This window comes from Alligator sinensis, unplaced genomic scaffold (genome assembly GCF_000455745.1).
Source record: "Alligator sinensis unplaced genomic scaffold, ASM45574v1 scaffold170_2, whole genome shotgun sequence".
NCBI classification, from domain to species: domain Eukaryota; kingdom Metazoa; phylum Chordata; order Crocodylia; family Alligatoridae; genus Alligator; species Alligator sinensis.
The window spans coordinates 568,784-584,442 of NW_005842290.1; the positions used below are offsets into that span (position 1 = coordinate 568,784).

The 15,659-nt window shown below is 38.7% G+C and overlaps 2 protein-coding genes across 2 annotated transcripts in view; both read left to right on the top strand.

Annotated features, from left to right (window-relative positions):
- Window positions 1-537: 537 nt before the first annotated feature.
- LSM14A (LSM14A, mRNA processing body assembly factor) lies at window positions 538-15,250 on the top strand. The gene is made up of 11 exons (XM_025209489.1): window positions 538-601; window positions 1,916-2,079; window positions 3,485-3,617; window positions 4,927-5,049; window positions 8,089-8,265; window positions 8,633-8,695; window positions 9,410-9,589; window positions 10,709-10,880; window positions 11,418-11,646; window positions 12,836-12,872; window positions 13,320-15,250. Exons 1-11 carry the CDS (start codon window positions 538-540, stop codon window positions 13,367-13,369), a joined length of 1,392 nt encoding a protein of 463 aa, XP_025065274.1. The 3' UTR covers window positions 13,370-15,250.
- Window positions 13,831-15,659, top strand: part of SS18L2 (SS18 like 2) — a 6,944-nt gene continuing 5,115 nt past the window's right edge. The window contains exon 1 of the mRNA XM_006028131.2: window positions 13,831-13,841. Within this exon, the coding sequence (XP_006028193.1) occupies window positions 13,831-13,841 (11 nt within the window). The remainder of the gene's footprint in view (window positions 13,842-15,659) is intronic.

The window sequence follows — 15,659 nt, forward strand, 5'->3', positions numbered from 1 at the left end:
AAATAAAATACCTAAATCATAATTCAGTTTTCTGATGTAGCTGCAAAATTTAATCTGAAAAATATCAAAATGAATCACTGCTTTAAACTGTATAGTGTGAACCTCTAAAAATGAAACCTACATCTATCTCTTGACTTCTGAATAATATGTATTGAGGTTATATCAAACAACAAGAATATACTTTTTGTAGGAAACAGTAATTAAATTGTGGCTTTCTGACCAATGAATTAAATCATGAATTAAATTATTATTTAAATCAATTTGATTTAAATCAAATTCACTCTGACATTATTGCTGTCTGTGGTGATTTGCAAGTATATTAGCTGTTTCTATAAAAACTATTCACTGGATTTACATATTATTGTTCTAGTTCCAGATAAAGACCCCAAAATCTGTGTTTTGTTTTTTTAATGTGTTTTAAAGAAGATCTAGTGATTTTTTTCTGTTTTTTTAAGAAGGATGATATGCAATTTGAGCATTTGCGGTGGTTAATTCTGTGACAATCAACCTTTGGACTTCGCTAGGGAAAATTCATTGATGGGCTTAATGAGAGAACGTCATTTGAGAGGGCAAACGCCAGGCAACCAAGAGTTAGAATTGAGTGAGCCAAGGTAAAAAGAACAGACTGTTTGTTCAAAAAACATAAACCTAAAGGGAGGTAGGAAATAAAGTATTTCAAATGGAGGGAGCAAGTTTGAAGGCAAAGATTCAAATGAGGGAGAAGGAAGTGATTTAGCCCACTGTTGCTGTTTCAGTTCACTGGTAGTGGTTACACATGTCAAAATGAAGGGAGCATAATAGGCAGTTACATTTTTTTATGTCAGTGATGGTCAACCGGGGTGCCAACAGATCCTTTGAATGGTGCCATGAGGTGTGAAGAGAGAAGGTTTGTCCCTGCCTGGGATCCCTACCCCTACTGCCCAGCTGGTATAAGGAGAGTAGATGTGTAATATATCGATTAGTTGTTGAAATTGGGAGCCACTTGATTCAGAAAAGTTTTATGGAGGGGTGCCTTGTCCAAAATTGATGAGAACCACTGGTCTTTGCAGTAGGTGTTTGTAAAAATTATTGGAAGTCAGTTGAATGTGTATATTAAATGTTACAGTACAATAGCTGCCAGAATGCTTTGAAGATGATCCTGTCCCAATGAGTTTTAAGATGCAGCCTAATCTGGAATTCATCTGCAAAGAAAAATCCATTACATGTGTTCTGGCTTGCTTTCATAATTGTATAACATTTATAATTTACAAGGTATAAAATGAGATTTAAATGTTATGATCATGCTGAGTCAGTTTTGTTTACCTTCTATCACTAAACCAAACTTTCAGATTGCCTTTTAATTTGCTATTTTAGAAGTATAAGATTCAAAGCATCTCATCATTGTAGTGAAATCCAGGTGTGTGGGGGGGAGGGGAGTATTTCCCCCGGATGCCTTATCTTTATCAAATGTAGTATCTGGAATTCTACTTTCAAGGATCTGTTATCTTGGATCTCTTGTCTTACAGAAAGCATCTTATTTTAACTGAAAAAGGAACCCTTGTGGTATGAATCTATCATTTAATATTAGACTTTGCTTACATATTTTTTTAATTATCTACAAGTGTTCAGAGAGAGTGCTGTGTTTAAAGGGAAAATCTTTATTCCACATGTTCAGCCGGAATAGAACTGGGCAAAGTAGTTTTCTTTCATTACATTTCAAGAGGCAGAGGTGGTATGCAACTCACAAGCAGAGCCTGCTTTGACATGATGCTAAAAAAGTGCCATCTAATGAATATTAAGTAGCAGTCTAGTTTTGATGTCTTGGGAAAACAAAACTCAGTGATGCATGTTTTCCCATTGTATGTCATGAGTGTTGGTCTGAAATACAGTTGAAATTCCTGTGTTTTTTTTCTCCCTCTCTTCTCCCGCTCTGCAGTTCGTTCCTTTGGTACAGAAGATAGACCAACAGATCGGCCTATAGCCCCTCGTGATGAAGTCTTTGAATACATCATTTTCCGTGGCAGTGACATTAAAGATCTAACTGTGTGTGAGCCACCCAAGCCACAGTGCTCTCTGCCACAGGACCCTGCTATTGTTCAGGTAAAAGTTGTTTATTGCTGATGATCTAATATCAGTGTGTCTTTCAAATAAACACTAACACGAGATCCATCATCTTGAAGAATAGATGAGGTTTTACATTACCTTTCATTTTGGACCAGGTGATAGCAAGATCTGGGTGCCTTAAAATCATACAGGTGTTACTTTCAGGTTTTTTTTTTCCAGCTAGGTTTGTTTAGCTCTTTTTGGTTACATGTAAAACAGTTCTCTACTATCAAGTATTAGGCTCCATAGTTCAACATTTTCAGAAATATTTTGCCTTTTGATGTAACTTGACACGCGTTTAAAGGTCATGAATTTGTGTGCTTAAAGCTTCCTGAAAATACGGGTCCTTAAGGTGTATAAGACTAGATGAACCTAGCCCTCTGAAATGGCTATGACTCTTTATATTTTTTTTAATAAATACATAAATAAATAAATGTTAACCTGTGTGCTCAAACTTGTATTAACCAAGATGATAAAAGTATGTTAAGATCTTGTTTATATATGAAAATGGCTCCCTACTAAAGGGAATACTTCACCTTTTGGAGTTGCGTTAGTTCTCCTTCATGCTTTTTGCAATTTCTCAGAATATGTATAGACGGGAAGAACCAGCTATATCTCCAGCCTGTCCCTACGGTCAGAGTTGATAGTGAATATATCTTTGTCATAAAACTAGCACTGACAGCAAGCAGAGAGCCTTAGGAACTACGTGAGGTGGGAGTTGGTCAGTTCCTCTTTAAGGAAAATGGCAAACCTTGAGAGAACTAGTATGTAATAACAGGTTGGCAACGCAATTGTGTTGTAAAAGCAGTGTCTGAATTGCATGAATAATTTCAAAAGTCTGGCATGTTTATCTTCGCTTGATGGAGTGCATACTTTGGGTTCTAACATGGAGTAGAAGTTTCTTTGCTCCTGATGTAGCCATCATTTAGAAGCCCAGTCTCTGCTGCAAAATATGCTTGTAGAACTCAAGCAAAAATTTGAGGGTGTTCACAGTCAAAGCTCCTCTGTGGCAGCAGAACCGTCCTTCTGTCAGCACCTTTTGCTGGCTCCAGTAATCCCTTCAACAGCTAATGCCTTCCCAGGGTGCACTTCACACTGTGGCAACACAGCTGCTGCATTGGAGCCATGCAGAGCTTTCAAGATATGCATGTTTTCGGATTACTGGGTGGTAGCTATTGCTGTCTGTCCTGAGATCTTTAGCAGATTAAAGCAATTAAAGTGTAGGAAGGGCCTGAAGCTTCTGTATTAAAAGGAATGTTTATAAATAGGACATTTTGGTTAATCTCAGAATACAACAAAATGAATGCCTGTTGTTTATAGGTGGTAACATAATGGCCAGTCTTATTTTATTTATCTCCTTGCTTTGCAAAATCCCTGTATTCTGTAATACTGTTTTCTTCAGTCTTCACTAGGGTCATCTTCTACATCTTCATTCCAGTCTGTGGGGTCTTATGGTCCTTTTGGTAGAATGCCAGCCTACAGTCAGTTTAGTCCAAGTCCATTAGTTGGCCAGCAGTTTGGTGCTGTTGGAGTGGGTATGTTCATCGTTATTTTTTTTATATTTTGTATTTTTGAAGTTGATGTACAATGATTGGTACTTAGTATTCCTTTTATAAGCTCCTCTGTACTTGGCCAGATCCAAATTTTTGATCAGTTATCACAAACCCTCAGTTTAATGTATAAAAGCCATTAGTTTTTTGCTGCCAAGATGATACATATTCTCCTCCTCTGCCCTGGGTGTTCAGCAGAAGACTTCCTGATTGTTTTTCAGTATAGCAATTTATAAAGAAGCGAAAAAGGGCACAAGCAGCTAAAACTTTAGAAGCCGAGTGGCTGGGTTCTAAAATCCACTTTCTTTCTCGAAGAAGAAATCAAAGATTCATCTGCAGTGGGATTAGCCACCACTGTAGCTGCGCTGGCAAAAGTCTGTGTTGACACCCTTTGCAGTGGTAATACCCCTTCTTACTCTGGTGGCTGAAAGTTGGTATATGAACAACTTTGCAGTTTTATAAATTCATGAGAATTCTACAGAAGAGAAATACTTGGATTACTTAATACAAAAAGAAGAGACAAACATTCATTTTTTTAGGTGACTTTGGATGTTTTCTTCTGTTTAACGTGCAAGAAGAAATAAAATCTACCTCTTCTCACCTAGCTGTCCACAGCTATTGGGCATAAACAGGAGTAAATAATTATCTACTATTTTATTTAATATTGTTTTCTTTATATGTATGAGAGAACATCATTTCACTTTTGAAAATGGGAATTGGATTTTTAGAGTAAAATTTTTCAAATGTGTTTAGTTGTCAAGCGAAGTCAAACTTCGCTTTATAGAAAATGTCATGTTAACTTTTTAGAATAGCTAGTTATAGATGGGTAAAGACTGTAGCTTCACTAAGAACATAGGGGAGTCTAACAATAATAGATCTGTAGCTGTCTTAAACTGTCCATTAAATTGATGAGACGCTGTTAAAATACAAACCACATTAATAAAAAGCATTTTTCTGTTATTTGTGTCATGGACTCATCCTGTCCTAACTTTGTGTGTCAATAGGACTCCTTAAGCTTGACAAACTTGCTTATATCAGGTTTAGACATCCGTTGCAGTATGTTACTGAATGTTGTTCCTGTTTAGTTGTCTGAAATTATGCAGAACTGTAGTTAGATTAGTAGTAATGCATGAAGTCACATGATTAACAGCATTTTTTAAAAGATTTAAGGTTTTGGCTGCTTAGTTGTTTTGAAAATAACTGCTTGTCTTAGCTGCAGTATTCAAAATTTTATAAAATAAAATTTATCTAAGCCAGTTTAAAGTGTTACAGCTCTCATTTTTTTTCTTTAAAGCAGGAGGTTCTTTGACATCTTTTGGAACAGAAACTTCAGCTAGTGCTAGCTTGTCCCAAAGCAATGCAGTTGGTTCTGCCTTTACAGCAGATGCAAGATCTTTAAAAACACAGATGTCTCAAGGTAAGCTCTTCTTGAGTGACTAAAACTAGCAACCTTCTTTACTGGTCATCTTTTTCGTTTATAATTACAGTTATGCCTAAGTAAATTAAAACGCATCTGTTCTAAGGCTGTCAAACAGTGGTAAAAAAAAAAAGAAATCACAATTTATCACTAGATTAAAAATAGCTGTGATTTAATTGTGCAGTTAATAGAATCCCAATTTACAATAAATATTTTTGGATGCTTTTCCTATATTTTCAAATGAACTGATTTCAATTACAACTCAGTGCTGTAAGAACAGAGTAGAACTGTGCTAATTTCCACCTAGTGATTAAGTACAGTAAGTGAAAAGGGTCAAAAACTAGGGTTATGGTATTTCTAACTCCACAAAAGAGGGCACCTGTTTGGAGCATGCCTGACTCCTGACCTGTGGCCCCCTGCTTCCCCCAGCAACATCTCTTGGGGCTGCTTGGCCCCTGCAAGCATGGGCGCCAGTCCCTGTGCTGTTGGCCTGGCTATGGAGCTCCCTGCCACCCTTAAAGGGGTGCCCTGCCTCATTTCCCTGCAGGTACCTCACTCTGTCCTGTTGCAGCCTCCAGCACCTGGATAGCTTTCCTCAGTTCCAGCAGGCATCGTGCCCCCTCACCCACATACACACACCTTAGACCCGGGGTACGCATACCACCGGGGGTACTTGAGAAGGGCCTAGGGGGTATGTGCAGGTGGGCGGGGACAGAACGTTGCCACGCACCATGCCGCACAGGTGCTGCCCACCAAGCCATACATGAGGGGTGAGGGAAGCTTGCACGTGGTGGCGGCGGCGGCTGCTGCTGCTCCATGTTTGGCCACATGCCACCCCACCCCCTGCTCCGCATCTAGCTGCCAGGGCTACACTGATCCAAAGGGGTTGAAAACCCCTGCCCCCCATACTTACCTGTATCCAGCTGCTGAGTCTGCTTCTATGACCCTACCTGGCTGCTTGCCAGCCGCGCGGGGGGGCACTTTTCCCCAGCATGCATGGGCTCAGCAGCAGTGATTTAACACGCATTAAAACAATTAACATGTTAATTTGTTTTTGTGTTAATCGCACCTGTTAATGGTGATTAATTGACAGTCCTAATCTGTTCATGTAATATAAAAAAAGTCTCAAAACAAGCAAGAAAATTCAAGAGGTGTTTTACTAATTTAACTAATGTATCAAGTTATGATGTACATATAAGAATTTAATCAGTACTATAACTCTTTTCCTTAAGATACTTGCATAAACATATTTCATTACTACACCGTTGATGATAAGTGCATCGTTGTTGTAACACGTTTCTATTGGTGGTAGTTTCATGATTAGTTTTATCAGGATGAATATTCAAGTCCTGTTGTGTTTATGTAGCAAAGGACTTAAGTGAAACAGCAAGTCTTCATGCTGTATTCTCAATATCCCTAGAGCCACTTGGATTTGTTGTCAGTATCACTAATGCATCTTAAAAATGTGCATATCTGCAATGTGGCATGCGAAGGTTTAAGCTACCTAGCTCAACAGTAATAGGAACTACATGGCCAGATATGGGATTTTGAGGGGGGCTGAAGAAATGTTTTCAGGAGGCCTGACCCCTGATATATAAACTTCTTTGTTTGGCAAAGATGAGGAGAAACTTATCTGAACATTACTGTTCATTTCGTTTGCAAAATACAAAAGAGAGCAAAGTAATTGTTATATTTGGTCTTTCAGCTTTTGGTACAGAGGCTAAGGTAGTATCCAAGGCTAGGAAATCTTGTTACTGTTATTGTCATTAATTTTCTGCATTTATACATATCGCTTGGAAGGTTTAAAAAAAAAAAAAAAAAAAAATGGTAATTAAGTTCATTGTCTTATATGGTAACCCTAGTTGGATTTTTGTATTTGGGCTATCATTTTTGAGAACTGTTGGAATCAGTAAAATTATTGGGGGAACTGTTGCTGCAATAACAAACATACTAAGCATTTACCCTTGACTACTAAAAGCAGCAGTTTGTGGCTTAGTACTATGTGGTTTGAAGACTTTACCTGTCAAAATTTTCCTGAGGTAGTCACAAGATTTCTTGGCACTTAAAAAAATAAAAATTAAAAATTGCCCATTCCCAGTTTCAGTTCTCAAGTCTAGGGCTAATGGGTTATTTTGCCCTTTTTTGCTAGCAGAATTTGGAATTTGTCCATATCATATTCAGTTGTGCAGCTTGTGGCTGGATGTCTCTGCCTCAAGGGAAGCTTAAAGCTGCAATAGCAAGAATGTTGCAAATCAGGATGCATAAAGAGAACTCTGTGGGTAGGCTTCTACACTCCTCTGTCTATGCCTGGCATTATCTATTTCTGTTTACTACTTTGTAAAACAGACAGCAATATAATAAAACTATAGCAAATTGCCCATCAAGAATGATGGGGGGAGGAAGTTGGGATGGAGTGCCACCATCTGATGCCTCATGCTGCTGCTGTTCTGCTGCTTGCAGGGAGCAGGGTTGGGGAGCCAAGGCCAGCACTGCTGGCCTCAGCTCCCTCACCCTCTGTCTGGTCCTCAGCACAGCTTCAGAATCATGGCAGCGTTCCCCCACGCTTGGAGCACTCTGGCTGTTTCCGTCAGCCAGTAAAGCATGACAGAGAGAGAAGGAGAGACTTAGACTTTTATAATATTAAAAAGAGGTTTATATACAGTAAATGTAGGTGTGCCATTTGGGGCAGTTTTTTCCACTCATACCTTTAAGGAAAGAGTTCAGAAGAAAGGTTTGGCTGGCAGGAATTACCACAAGCATCAGAAAAATCCATTCCGTAGCAAATAGTGCATGATGGCTAGGTAGATGGGGATTAATTGTCCTACCCATTTTTTTTTTTTTTCCCTTTTACACTAGGGGAAGGGGGAATTACTATAGTCATTCTAGATTAGTGGATTTGAGGGTGCAGAAATGTTTTTGTTTCCTTTTTGGACAGAGCTGTCTTGACTGGTAAGACTGATAACCCCTTCAGACTGGGTTGGTTGGTTTGAGATCTACAAATCACATTATAGGTAAGAAATAACTCTGGTTACTTTGTAGGTCGTTCAAGCCCTCAGATAGACCATTTGAGGAAGAGCCCAACCATGGAACAGGCAGTACAGACTGCTTCAGCCCACTTAACTGCTCCAGCACCTGTTGGGAGGAGGAGTCCTGTACAAGCCAGACCACTGGCATCTGCAAGTCAAAAATCGCTAGAAAATCAGGAGCACAGACGAGGTAGGACTTCGGAAATTTTCCTTTTACTGGTCTTCTGTTTCCCCATTGTACAATTGAAAGATCCGTGGAAAGGCATATAAGAATTTCTGCTGTTCATTATTAGTTGTGCCAGTTGTCTGAATCGTATCCAAAGAATTATAGCAATCTTACCATTAATTTCACTTGAAAACAAAAAAGAATGGGGATAGAATGGCAAATGTGTATGGTAACTCTTGATTTTTTCACCCTTGCCTCTTCCCTCTTAATACCCCCCCCCCCAAAAAAAAAAAAAGAAAAGAAAAGAAAACCTCTACAACATAGCTGTGTACAGAAGTATGATGGACCATACACAGCTTAGAAAACAGTTATCTATCTCTCCTCTCTCTAGCTGAAGCACACAAGGTTTCAAGGTCAGAAAATGAACAACTCAGAAATGACAAGCGACAAATGGGTAAATATTTTTTGAGGGAAAAAAAACCTAACGTTGCTTTTAAAACTTAGTTTAAGGCTTCATTAACATAATTACCAAACCTACAAATGTAATAACCATTGTATTTCAGTAAAGTGGATAGTTGGGAAACTTTTCCCTCTAATTAAAAATTGTTTGCAAATTGAGCTAACTTGAACTGCTGTGTAGTGCGTGGTACTATAGAAAAATCTGGCACCATAAGACACTTTCACAGAACAGCTTATTGGTGGACAGCAGTAATGTTCATTCGGGGTAGCATTACAACAAATGAAGCTGAAAGGGAATGTATTACTAGCAATGGATTAAGTAGTGATTTGACGAGAACTGTAAGTACAAATAACTGATCATAAAAGCATGAGCATGAAATTCTAACTTTATAATTTACTAGAGAAGCTGCTAAATAAAAAGGTAAAATGTTGGGTTAAAGCATTACATTAAAAATATTTTCCTCACTTAAGTCTCTTCTGTCTCGTACAGCTTTCTTGTTCAAATAAAGGTGATAAGTCAGCCCTTCCTAAGGTGTTCTAATTTCTTTGCTAGTGTATTATTTATGGTAGTTGAATTTAAGATTGTGAAATGCTCTAACAAAAGATCCATTTTATTTGTAAGAAATGCAAAAAGATTACGGCGGGGGTACAGACCTGTCATGCTGGGCGGTTGACAGCTGTAAATGTCTTCGAAACTTAATCCTTACAGTTCCAGGAGCCCCTTCAGCACGGAGAGGTCGTGGAGGTCACCGGGGTGGCAGAGGAAGATTTGGTATTAGGAGGGATGGCCCAATGAAGTTTGAGAAGGACTTTGACTTTGAAAGTGCAAATGCACAGTTCAACAAGGAGGAGATTGATAGAGAATTTCATAATAAACTTAAACTGAAAGGTAAAATATCATTTCTGTACAAAACTTCAGCATTGGAAGAAAACAAAGATTCGTGTAGCTTAATGAACTTAATCCTGCTTTGGGGAACCTTATTTTTCATGCTAACCTTTTATTTTTGTTTGTTTTTCCCCCTTAGTAACTTAAGGTAAAAATGGGGGGTGCAGGGAAATCCTAATTCTGTGAGATCTTTCCTTATGTGTTAGTAGCTTTTAAAGATATATTTGGCTCAGTACTTTAGTCTGAGGTTTTGAAAATAATTTAGTTTAGTTATGAAATACAAAATATCCCAAGTTACACAATTTGAATATATTAGGTATATCTGTTAAAACATTACTTTCTTAAGTAATGTTTCTTTATTCTACCCTCTTCAGCCCTCAAACTTGTCTGTGGAGAAAACAGCTATAAAGATGTTCCTGGACCTTTTAAAAAAAAAAAACAACACATGCGCAGTCTGACTGCATGCAGTTTTCTGATATTCCTGGTGCATGTGGACTCCAGGTATCGGAAATCTCTCCTAGGGCCCAGTGTGCCAGGACTTTAAAAACTGCACGTGTAGCTAGGCTGCACACAAGGTTCTCTGACATCCTGGTGCCTGGGGCCCTAGGACCAGTCCCAGGCTGGGACCCACAATCAGCTGATTTATGGCCCTAGCCCCAGGACCGGGAGATTCTGTAGATCGTAATGGAATCATTGGGATTGGATCCCATTGCACTATTAAATGAACATTTGCCTGGAGCCCCATACTGATACTGCCTTCTTTAACCTGCAGAGAATCTAGGTAACAGCAGACCTAAGGATGGCAATGCCATAAATCTAAATGAAGGAGGCATTGGTAATAGGTAGCAGCACTCAGATCTGATTATAGAAAACTATTGTGTTCTCCTTCCAGGTTATCCAAGGGTTGTGCGTACTAAATCTTGTCAGAACCGTTCCCTTTTATAGTTTACATAGTTCACAAATTGCTGTATGCTCCCCTTCAAATAGGAATGTCCTGAGGACTCCTAGGCTTCAGATCTTTTCTTTGTACTTTATAAATTAAAAATACATAATTCTTAAAGGTTACACATGGCACAAGCTATGCCTCCGTTTTAATTAGACACACTATTTTTGTTTTTCTAGAAGATAAACTTGAGAAACCGGAGAAGCCTATAAATGGAGAAGATAAAGGTGACTCAGGTGTTGATACCCAAAACAGTGAAGGGAATGCTGATGAAGAGGATCCCCTTGGCCCTAATTGCTACTATGACAAAACCAAATCCTTCTTTGATAACATCTCCTGTGATGACAACAGGTACTGCCTGTAAGAAGAAATTCTTTATTCTAATCCTAATGTAATGTCAGCAGTACAAGCTACATGTAACTGAAATGTGACTACAAATGGGAAGTGAGCTGAAGTCAAGGCACATATAATTTCCAGGCCAAAAACCAAAATGCCCTTTTTTAAGGACAACTCAGTAAAATATCAGTGTGGCACATGGATAATGGCAGTAAGGCTTTTTAGTTTTTATTAAAGATTTTCTTCAGATTTTAAGAACGTACTTTAGAATCGGTCATTACCTTAGAGTTTTCAGGAGTTTAAGCTCTTTTTTTTTTTTTGCGTTACTGCCTACTGATTTAAATTTACGTAGTAAGATATTATACCACATATTCAGATGCATCCAGTAGATGCTACTTCAAAGAGTTAGAAAGTGATTAAACAAATGATGTTGCATTTCATGTCTGTCTCGTGACTTAACCGTTGCTGGACAAGCTTTCCCAGCGTAGACTTCTCAAAAGTAACGTTCTTAGACTTATCTAAAAGGGGCTCTGGTTACTTTATATGTGGTAGAGAACGAAGACCCACCTGGGCGGAAGAGAGAAGGCTAAATGCAGAAACCTTTGGAATACCGCTGCGTCCAAATCGTGGCCGTGGAGGTTTTCGAGGTAGGGGAGGAATGGGCTTCCGTGGCGGAAGAGGACGAGGAGGTGGAAGAGGTGGCTTCAATACCCCCCGAGGATTTCGTGGTGGATTCAGAGGAGGACGTGGAGGCAGAGAGTTTGCTGACTTTGAATATCGGGTAATAAGATGTTTGATAATCACTATTTTTAAGTACAGTTTGAAGTGATACTGATTTATGTGCTTAATTACATTTTCAGTTAAGGATTTAAGATCTCATCTATGCTCACTGAAAACTGAAACCCACTGCGGACTCGAGTGGGTATTGGGGCAGGCTTTTAAAAATGATACCACACTTGAGAATAAACTTTTTTTTGTACTAATTTTAGGCAAATGCATGATTTGTTTAATTGAAGATCTTTTTTTTGAAAAAGGATAGTTCAGCAGACCTAACTCTAAAACTTAATTAACATTATCAACATTGATAAATATCAACAGCAGCCAAGACCTGAAAATTACTTTTTTTTCCAAAATGCCTACATATTTTTGTATTTTAGATTTTAAAAATTATAAAGTTCTACAAATATTGAAGAGTCGGGAACAAGAATTATAAGTATCTTTAAACAGTATTCTGAAATCTAAGGGTTTGGAGGTGAGAGCTAAACTTTGGTTGTACACTAAGTTTCTTTTCATAGCTGTATTGGTTATGAAATGTTTAGGGTAAACGTGAATATAGAAAGTCTTGCTCTTAATCATGATCCTTGCTTGCTTTTTTTTTTTTTTAAACTTGATGGAGCAACATAATTTTGTGACGGCAGTAAGAGGTTTAATCTTTCAGCCTTTGTGTTTCGTGACCAAATTACTGCTGGGTTCTTCCGAAGCAGTAACTATTCCTTAGGTGTGACACAGCCTTTGCACCTATTAACTGTCACAACCCCTCTAAAATAGTAGCTTTTGCAGGAGTTAGTAATGCAAAGGGCCTTGAGTTGGCCACCTGTAGAAAGGGAGACTAATAATTCTTGAGCTACGCAATTCTGCTGTTTTTACTGTCGGGCTTAGTTTTGATTATGCAGAGCTACGGCCATAACGGTTCAATTCAGAGTTTTTGTTACGGGAGGTCATACAAGATTGACTTTTTCACTCTAACAGGATAGATCTTGGAAGAAACGCTTATTTTTCTTTGTTTAGGCCTGCTTTATAAAGACGACCTAATTCAAGTCTTCACTAAGCACAGGACACCAAATAACTTGTCTAGCTGAAATAGCCTGATCAATTAAATAAGCCACTCGGTCATCTTACAGAGTTACTAAAATGCACTCCTTGAAGCCTGGGTGTATCTCTTATTTCCTCTCCTTCCCAATGTTTTCTAGGAAGGACAAAGCAGATGGATGTCCCGGGCAACAAATGGCAAGTGTGCCTAAGGTGTTTCAAGCAAAACACATTCTACCCCCCCACCCCCCAAAAAAAGCAAAACACAAATCTGTATTGTGAAATGTAATTGGCCAGTGGCTGGTGTAAATCACCATAGTACCGTGGAGTTTTAAATTTAAATTGTTTAGTCGCAGTGAAAACAACTGTTCCTGGAACCTCTGTAATCTTCATAAACGGAGAGCTATTTCTTAGCCTACGTGAATGTGGCTGACTTGGAATGTGCCAGAATAATTGAGAGGATGCTTTGAACAGAAGTTAAGTTAATGGAATCAGTTTCTTTGTGGCTGTGGTAATAGGTTTGGGGGAAACCATACCTTTATACTTTAGTGGTCTTCTAAAATTAGTCTATCTGCATATGCTCAAGCTATTCACCTCAAACAGCTTCAAACAAAAAATAACTTTCTAATGTTATATTCTCTCTAGAAAGACAACAAAGTTTCTGCATAGTCTACAAGAAAGCTGGAACCAGATGAACTGCTAGATCTTCATGATTCAGAGAATTAGTCTCAGTCTCTGCAAAGAATGAAGTTAATTTGCTGTATACTTGTCACCAGCACTGGGATTTAACTATTTAACTTCAAAGGGGTGTAATGCAGTTACTTTTTGAAAAATGGCCATCTTTGAGAACAATGAGCATTAAATATATTTGAGACAGAAGGATTAGTAATTTCTTATGTATAGTTAATTATAAAGCAGTACTTCGATGGAATTTAAGTATTTTTTCATCACCGAAAGGATTTTTCTTATTACTAAATTGTATTTGATAATTGCTGCAAGTTGCAAGGACAATTGTATGCAGAAGGCCGTCGATACTGTGAGTGTTTTTGATCCACTGAAGGTTGTTTTTTGGAAATCCTGTAATATCCCTTTTGAGATAGTTGTACTTTGTCAACTAGGGTGCTGGACAGTAGAAAACTTGCTTTGTCAGTCGGATATGTACACACCGTAAATACTGTTTCTTAGGCAAAGGAAACTTTTTTTATATAGTTGTAAAATTCCATTATATCCCATTGCCAAAGAAACATTACGAACTTTGTATAGCTGTATAAAAAGCAACTAATTTTTTAAAGAATAAACATTTTTAAGTCGGCAAACATACTGTGTTATTGCAAAAGTTGATATGCTAAACCACACGGAGTCGTTTTTTTCCTTGGTAGCTTTTCAGGCTTTAAATTTGCTTGATTTTTATATCTGAACTATAATGAAGATTTTGAAAATGTTCTTCCATTATACAAAACTGGATATACCCTTAGTTTCTCTCTTGCAAGAACTTGATTTTGTAGTTTCTGGCATATCACAGGATTTGACCAAATTTAAGAAAGTATTTTTCAAATAAGGGCAAAAATAAAACTTTTTCATATGTCAAAATTTGCAATTTAGTTTTACTTAGTAGTAAATATTAACTTTTTTTAAAAGAAGAAACTGGAGCAGGCATAGGAGTTAAGATGCTCCTTCTGAAATGCCTGGTACAAAAGTACTATGTCTCCATTTGTCAGTTCTTGAAATGTTAACCTTGTTGTAATACCTGTAGACATAACCAATTTGAAGAGAATTCTTAGTGTTTGAAGTTGTTTGCATTTTGATAGACTAGCTTGGAGACGAGACAATTCTGGTTCTTAGACCAGTGAACCCAGAAAGGCAGGGTATGGATTTTTTGCCAGTTCTAAATTGCTAGTTACAACTTTTTGATATGTTTAAGTTATAACTGAAACAGAAATCTGGTCATTCGTGTTTGTATATGTATATGAAGGCCACAGGAATAAAGGGATCCAAAGATTAAAACTTCTATCTAATTTGCTGGGTTTTTTGTTAACTTTATCCTCAAAATGTTCAGTAGAGATAAAGATGTGGAAAACTGCACTGTTGGAAAATTGGAATATTTAAGTGGTTGATTAAAAACCTTAATTTTATAACTTTTTGTATAGCACTAGAAGAAAGGATTTCGTAATTGGTTTCCTTATTCAGGTCAAGTATTTGGCAGCCGTAGAAGCTAGATGATATTGTTTAGTAATGTTTTTTGCATGTTAACAACCAATGCCTTTTTGGGGATCCACAAATCATGATACTGAACAACTTTTGAGGTTTTTGAACATAAAAGCAAGTGCTGTACTATTGCAATAACTATGTATACTGTATGAAGTGTCCCAGGCTTATTTAAACAAGATAAACTGTAAATAATACCAATGATACATGCTGTGAAGGTATGAGTTGATGCATCTTCCTCTGAGAGTTTGGGTTACAAAGTGGGGTGTCTTTTGTACCCCAGTAACTGGCAGTATGGCATACCTTCAGTGTATCTTGCTACACAAAAGCAAGGTTTTTATTTTAAGTCAGAATAAACAGTTCAATAAAAATCAGTCTTCGAACATTTGTTCTGGTTGGAACAGCTCCAGGCGGGCGGTACGAGATTACCCTCTCTCCCCCCCCCCACGCACTGGGGCAGACGCGGGACCTGCAGCGAAGCGACGGAGTCGGGCGGGGCGGGGCGGGGATGGGGACCTTGGCCTCGCTCCGCCCACCTGCGCTGCTCCCCGGGTGCCGCAGGGCTCCGGGCCGTACCATCCCTGCAGGGGGGAGGTTCCCCCATGCGTGTAATGGACCCACCCGAGAGCTAGTGGCGCGGAGTTGGCGTCACTGTTCGGGGCCGGCAGGCGGCTCCTGGGGTTGGTAGAAGAGGCGGTGACGCGGCGCGACCGGGGCCAATCGGAGCGCGCCCGGGGCGTAGGACTCCCGTGAGCGCGGCGAGGCGAGGGGAGCGGAGCG

Excerpts from the sequence above, each read along its gene's own strand:
- LSM14A (XM_025209489.1), top strand. The coding sequence starts at position 538 with ATGGGCTTAATGAGAGAACGTCATTTGAGAGGGCAAACGCCAGGCAAC. Across the intron at positions 8,266-8,632 it reads AAATCAGGAGCACAGACGAG|CTGAAGCACACAAGGTTTCA; the intron begins GTAGGACTTCGG and ends TCCTCTCTCTAG. Across the intron at positions 11,647-12,835 it reads TTGCTGACTTTGAATATCGG|GAAGGACAAAGCAGATGGAT; the intron begins GTAATAAGATGT and ends AATGTTTTCTAG.